This window comes from Melitaea cinxia, chromosome 3 (genome assembly GCF_905220565.1).
Source record: "Melitaea cinxia chromosome 3, ilMelCinx1.1, whole genome shotgun sequence".
NCBI classification, from domain to species: Eukaryota; Metazoa; Arthropoda; class Insecta; order Lepidoptera; family Nymphalidae; genus Melitaea; species Melitaea cinxia.
Window position 1 is genome coordinate 14,442,102 of NC_059396.1, and position 6,917 is coordinate 14,449,018.

Below are 6,917 nucleotides of genomic sequence, written 5' to 3' on the forward strand. Positions count from 1 at the left end.
ACATTTATGTATCGATTATATAACTTTTATAATGGACTTTTAATGTAAACAATTAATTTCTAAAAAAGCTGGTCTGAAGTATTTTTACTGATCAGAATCACTCATTTGAAGTTCAAATATAGGAGTGAAATCAAATTTTAAATTTATTTTAATACTAGCTGTACCCCGCGGTATTAAACGCATTAATTTGGGGAAAACATAGCCTAACCTCGGTAAATGGGCTATCTAACACAAAAATGATTTTTTTTAAGATAAGCGCGTTTAAACATACAAACGAATAAACATTCAAACTTTTCAGCTTTATAATATAAGTACCTATAGATTATAAATAGAAATATTACGACCTATTGTTTTCTTATATTCCATCATGAATTAATCTTTAAATAGTGACAGGTACTTACTTACTCGTATATGTATGTTACAACTTTTGACTGGGTGGACCGATTTCGATAAAAAATTTTTTATCGAAATTGATTGATAACGCGTATTTACTTGGCTATTTTTTCGTGTACCTACATTGTTTTACTTGTCGATGTAACTGAGGTTTTCTTTTTCTTTGCGAGCAAACACACATATTTTTCGATTGAATTGAATTACTAATTATAAGTTATAGTTGCCATAGTTTGAATGGTGTCTAACAAAGACCAATCTACCAAAAAATTTTAAACGTCGAATACAAATATTTGATCATATAATTATGTACATACCTAATGGCGTCGTTTATAGCTTTTACCTATATGTTTATTTGTAAACCAGTTACGGAGATAAATGAAAAAAAAAAACAAACTAATTATATATATTAGCTTTTGCCGTATTAAGTAAAAGTAAATAAGTGTCTGGAATTTAGTAGTAAATAATAGCTCACATTTGTTATTACTTATTCTATAATTGTACTTTATTGTTTGTACTAGACTAGACAGTGGCCAGCGATGTCATTCTTGCAATTACAATATTTATAAATTATATACATATGATATGTTGAATACATTAATACAGAAAAAAATAAATAGAAATAACGCATCAATACATTAATGACCTTGTTTAATCCTTCTAAAGGAGAGAATTCTTAGAACGTTGATATTTGTACATTTTTCTGATAAAAAGTATATATATATATAATTTTTAATGTGCGAAAAATTGCAGATTACTCATTGGTCTTAGTCCGTCTATTGCACACGATTTAGACAGTGTCAGACAGACACTGTGTCGCCTAGGTCACTCTTCAGGATAACGCAGAGTTGCCTAAGCTCTGCGCCACCCTCTCGACCTCACTGGCTAGGCCCACAGGAACGACGAGTCGATACTTGTGGAGCCAGTTTTTCGCATTTTAGAGCTATACCACGAATGCTTGACGGAGACCCCATTCCGGGTTTCAAATGAAGTTTTCCTTGTCCAGGACCCTGATGATTTTGGGCCAGGTTTATTCTTCGGTCGCCTTTTACGACCCCCACGGGAAGAAAGGGGGTGGTGTAATTCTACTCGGGCGACACTACAAGGATAAAGCTTTTTACATATAAAAATTGCAGATTAAAAATATAAATATTCTTTTCAAATGTTTACGTGAATTTCACTCATTATACTGAAACAACTTTTTCAGATTTTATCGTTGTTTATTAGGGTTTTTAGATGCCACCATGGTCACAGGAGAACTCAGTCCTTCCGTTACCATGGTGGCATGGTGGGGACGACTCAGTCCTCCCATGACCATGGTTGCTGTAAAGTATCCGAAAAGTCGGACGAAAAAGTTGTTTCATTATAATATAAATATTCTAATAAACGTTATCTTACGATCTAAATTAAATCTGATTTTATTAAATTTTTAACAATAGCTAAATAAACTGTTATGGTTAACAATCTTTTTTTTTAAACTTAATTTATTGTGTATTTCCTGAACTTAGTCCCTTTAATAAAAGAAAACCTGCGTACGAAAGACGAATACACGTAAAATTATTTTTGTAACTTAATATCGAACTGTATGATTTGACGAACCTATTTTTATTGAATAAAGTAGATGTATATCGAAATTAACTCTAGCAAATTTAATAAAATATTCAACACCTTTAAGAAAATTTTTGAGCGTTCACCTTTCAAATTTTATTATATTTTTACATGATTCTCGATTCAACCACGCGCAACTGTATATTGGAATGTCTGATTGAGATGATTTATTTTTTATTGAATAGAGTATAACATTGAAATTTATATTGTATACAAATTGAAACCTCATACTTGAGAATAGGAATAATTGTTTCTTTATATACTGACATCTGCTCGATATTTAAATAAATGTCGCCAAACTATGTGAAAATCTTCTTTATAAACATAAATAATTCACCGAAATGTATAAGACGCGCATAACTTTTAATCGACTGCACCGAATAGGATATATTTTGCATTCGTTCTTGTCATGACACGGTTTGTATTTTTTTATACAAGTAGGTCTGCAAACAAGCGTACGACTAACCTGATGGTAAGCGATTACCGTAGCTTATACGCCTGCAATAACAGAAGCATCGCAAGCGCGTTGCCGACTCTAATCCCCCCCCAGCAGCTCTGTTCAACTTACTCACCACAGGAACAGAAAACGAACGTAAGGTCGAGATACTTCCCCAGTTGGGCTTGTCTAGATTTTGAGCAGGATATTTTCTACTGTGCCTTACCTCACTTTAAATATATAATAATGTATTAATAAAAAAAATGTATATTTATGAAAAGGAAAATAATGCGGTACGAAGTTCGCCGGTTCTGCTAGTGCACGAAATTCCGGTACGAAAGCAAAGTCAAGTGCTATATTAGGTCAAATTGAAATTATTTACTTGCAGCTTTGCAAATGAGAATTTTAGTAGATTAATCGATAATTTTTATTTTCTTTTCTTTAATATAAAAATTTATTAAATATAATCTAATCTTTAAAGGTAAAACCGTATAAAAAAATAATACGACAATTTAGGCAGACAAAATTTCGTTGAAAAATATAAGGAATATCGTCATTACTTACATGTAAAAATAAATGAAAATCGATAGATTTCCATTAAGAAGCTTCAGTCTGTAATATCTGCTGGGCATATAGGCCTCTTTTCCCAAGTAGGGAAGGATCAGAGCTTAACCCACCAGGGTGCTCCAATGCGGGTTGGCGGATATATTCCCTACTATGAGTAACGATCTCTATCTGGTGTACATGAAAACTGTCGGTACCGATGGCTTAACATACACTCCAAGACTCGGTGGGGAGACCCACAAGGAAACAAAAATCTGTATAGCTAAAAGAAATGTTTGTCATTGCGGGTATCGAACTCGCAACCACCAGCAGCCACATCCGCCATCATTTATAGTATTTTTTCTTTTCCTTTGACTTATTCTGCACAGGCTTATCAGATTTATTTTTAAGTTATATTGTGAACAAGTGGTTCGATAAGCATTCATTTGTATAATTACAGAACGCGGCGAATGTACTCCCCATCGAATGGATGATGAGTATTTGTTACGATTTTTGAGGGCACGCAATTTTATTCCACAACGAGCACATAGACTGGTACGTACTCGAAGTTACAGGAACACTATTTAAGTGACATAAGAAATTCATTGTTGACATAATATTGGTGTCTATGATTGTTTTCTTTTTAAAAATATTCAAAATGTATTCTTCTCGCATGCAAAACGTATTTTTTTAACTTTCATTAATGTACCTTTTACCACTAAAAACAATGAGCGACGCTTAAGACGGTATTAGTACCAGACAATTCAATATCAGATAATTCAATATCTTTAAATTACTAATTGTTAGTTGATATGGACATTAAATTTGTGAGCTAATATTTCTGTAAAGTTACCTTTTTTAAATCCTCAAAATTTGTATTATATAATCGACTGATTCCTATATAACTAAGTATATTTTATTTTGAAACTTCTAGTGTTGTTGTAATTAATACTCGCCTTCAGACATTAAGAATGATCAAGTTTATCTTTAATATTATATAATTTTATATTTTTGCTTTAATTTTTCTTATTTATTCCGTGTAGATGGTAAATTATTACCAGTTTAAAGAAGATAATCCAGAGTTGTTTGAAAACGTTTACCCCTTAGACTTGAAGAGGATAGGAGATAATAATATTGTATCTGCGCCACCGTATCGTGATCAACATGGACGAAGATTGCTTTTTTTCAGACTTGGTAAGTAAATAGTAATATATATAATATTTATTTGCATTCAGCCTGTAACATCCCACTGCTGGGCATAGGCTTCTTTCTCCGTGTCGGAGAAGGATTGGAGCTTAATCCACCACGCTGCTCCACTGCGGGTTCACGGATACGTTCCCTACTATGAGTGATGATCGCTATCAGATATTTATGATAACAACTGGGACCGACGGCTTAACGTGCTTTCCGAGGCACGGTGGGGAGAACCACAAGGACAGACATCCAAACCACGAAGAAATATTTGTAATATCCATCCCGAGCGGGAATCGAACCCAAAACCGTCGGTGTTTTAGGACACGCACCACAACATCAGAGTAGTTGGTCTTATCAAAATATAAATAAACATATAATAATACTCTCATAATTGGGACGGAAATCAAAACTACAACTATCGAAGCAGGAAGCACTGCAAACTGCACTAATTTTATGGTTATTCAAATGAATTTGGTACTAAGACTTGATTCTGATTGATAGAATAGACAACAGTGTAACCTTTAACCAGAAATTCCTATAGCATCAAGAAATGGAGCAAGAATTAGGGAACACAGAAGCACTTTAACATTTCACTATTAAAATATTTTTAATTATTAATAAGCAAGATATCTAGGACAAGTTTAATAGGTATGGCAAGTATGTTAAAAAAGAGTTAGTAATTGTGACTGTATTTTTTCTTTCAGGATGTTGGGATCCGAAGGAAACGTCGGTAGAAGATCTCTTCAAAGCCACCATATTTACATTAGAACTGGGCCTATTAGAGCAACGCACTCAAATATTAGGAGGAGTGGCATTGTTTGATCTGGAGGATCTGGGCATTCAACACGCCTGGCAAATTACTCCTTCAGTCGCAACTAAAATTATTAAGCTTCTGGTGGTATGTCTTATCTACATTTTTGATAAAACTTTACTCTCAGTATTTTTTTCATTCTTTATTCGAAAGCGAAAAGAGAAAAACTCACAATTCGAACAAACGAAGTTCATGATATTTATGTGACTAGCATTCGTTTATATTGAAATATAAATTCAAAATACCTGCAATATTACAAGAGTTTGCGTGGGGGCTAGACATGTACTTACATACATATGTGGTCAACAGACGCAAGCGTTGTACAATTTGAGTCAACCTCTTCATTGTTATTGACTATTTTTCTGCAATAAGTTCAATAGCATAAACAAAATCTGAGGTTTCACTCTTTGTTTTACCTTAAATTGTTTTTCGTATTTCTCTCTCTTCGCCAAAATTGTGATTAAATTTTATTTTTCAGTCATCTTTTCCAACGAAGACTCACGCCATACATATAATTAATCATTCGTGGATTTTTGATAAAATATATAATATATTCAAGCCACTTCTTACGAAAGAGATGAGCTCTAAGATCTACTTCCACGGCCACGACAAAACTTCGCTTCACAAGCACATCAGTCCTGATCATTTACCAGAGAGATATGGAGGCACCTGGCCAGAATACCCGTACACGATTTGGCTTGAATCTTTAAAAACAAATTTCATCGTAGCCAAAGATATTCTAGCAAATGGATACAAGTTTCGCGAAGAAGAAATTTGTCCTGAAGTAGTGAGACGACTTAAAGAGGAAGGCATAAAACTATCTTAAGTGGACAACATAGTATTGTAACCATGTGGCCATAATTTTCCGCAGTTCCACATTTTGATATAAATATATTTAATGTGAAATTCTTAGTCATACTGAATCTTAATTTAAAAGTTAACTTTTTTTTTGTTGTAATTAGATTATAATAATTTTCATGCCATTAAACATGTATATTTACGTACAATTTACGTATTCAATACTAGTTTTCGTTAATTATATTTTATATAGGTATATATTAAAGTTAAATGATACCAATCCCTAAAAGCAAAACGGTTTTTTTTTGCTTTAACAGCTAAACATTACTAAAAAAGAACTTTGCAATTAAATAAAAGTTATGTTTAAATAAGTTGTTAACTTAAAAATGTAAAATAAATTTTTGTGATTGTTATTATCATATTTTCTAGTAAGATGTAATTATTATTTACTCTATAGGATTCGTCAAAAAACCTGTGATAAAGTTTTTGAAATATTGGGATCAGCCTGTACTTAGATGAATTTATAATTATTTAAGTTATAGTTAGTTTATTCGCGTTAAGAAAGTATAGTCATCTTTGTCACTTAGCTAAGCCATGCTATCACAAATTAAATCATAGTAAATTGAAATGCTTATTTAAATGGTTTGTTTTAAACGGTCAATTTGGACACGAGGTTCTAATTTACTATGTTTAATTGGTTAGGGGCATGGCCAAACAAGTGATAGTGATGACTCACTATTCTATAAGCAAATATAATGTATTAATATATCGGTGACGTGACACGTTGAATGTTCTTTTATACTATTATTTCAATAGTTTTGTATCTTAGCTTACGGTTTTTAATGTGACTTTCAATTTATCGTACACACTCATAGCGTTTTTTTTTAATTTAACGAGAAATCAATTTGTGTCCCATCTCCGGTCTATTGAAATGACATCAATATTATTCTGCTATTTTATTTCATTATTGACGACAGATTTCAAAATTTTAGAGATAACAAAACTGATATTGTCAGATAAAATTAATATTATACTAGAGTTTACCATCTCGTGTATAAGTTCTAAGCATAAATAAATATATTCCTAGAAAAATGTTTGATCTCTCATAATATTAAATTTCTCATATTGGCATTTGCA

General features: G+C 32.2%; 1 protein-coding gene across 1 annotated transcript in view; it reads left to right on the forward strand.

Annotated features, from left to right (window-relative positions):
* LOC123669561 (alpha-tocopherol transfer protein) overlaps positions 1 to 6,120 on the forward strand; it is a 32,172-nt gene extending 26,052 nt beyond the window's left edge. Inside the window, exons 3-6 of the mRNA XM_045603162.1 lie at positions 3,438 to 3,532; positions 4,021 to 4,171; positions 4,876 to 5,069; positions 5,461 to 6,120. Of these exons, the coding sequence (XP_045459118.1) occupies positions 3,438 to 3,532; positions 4,021 to 4,171; positions 4,876 to 5,069; positions 5,461 to 5,808 (788 nt within the window). The 3' untranslated portion in view covers positions 5,809 to 6,120. The remainder of the gene's footprint in view (positions 1 to 3,437; positions 3,533 to 4,020; positions 4,172 to 4,875; positions 5,070 to 5,460) is intronic.
* Positions 6,121 to 6,917: the final 797 nt, after the last annotated feature.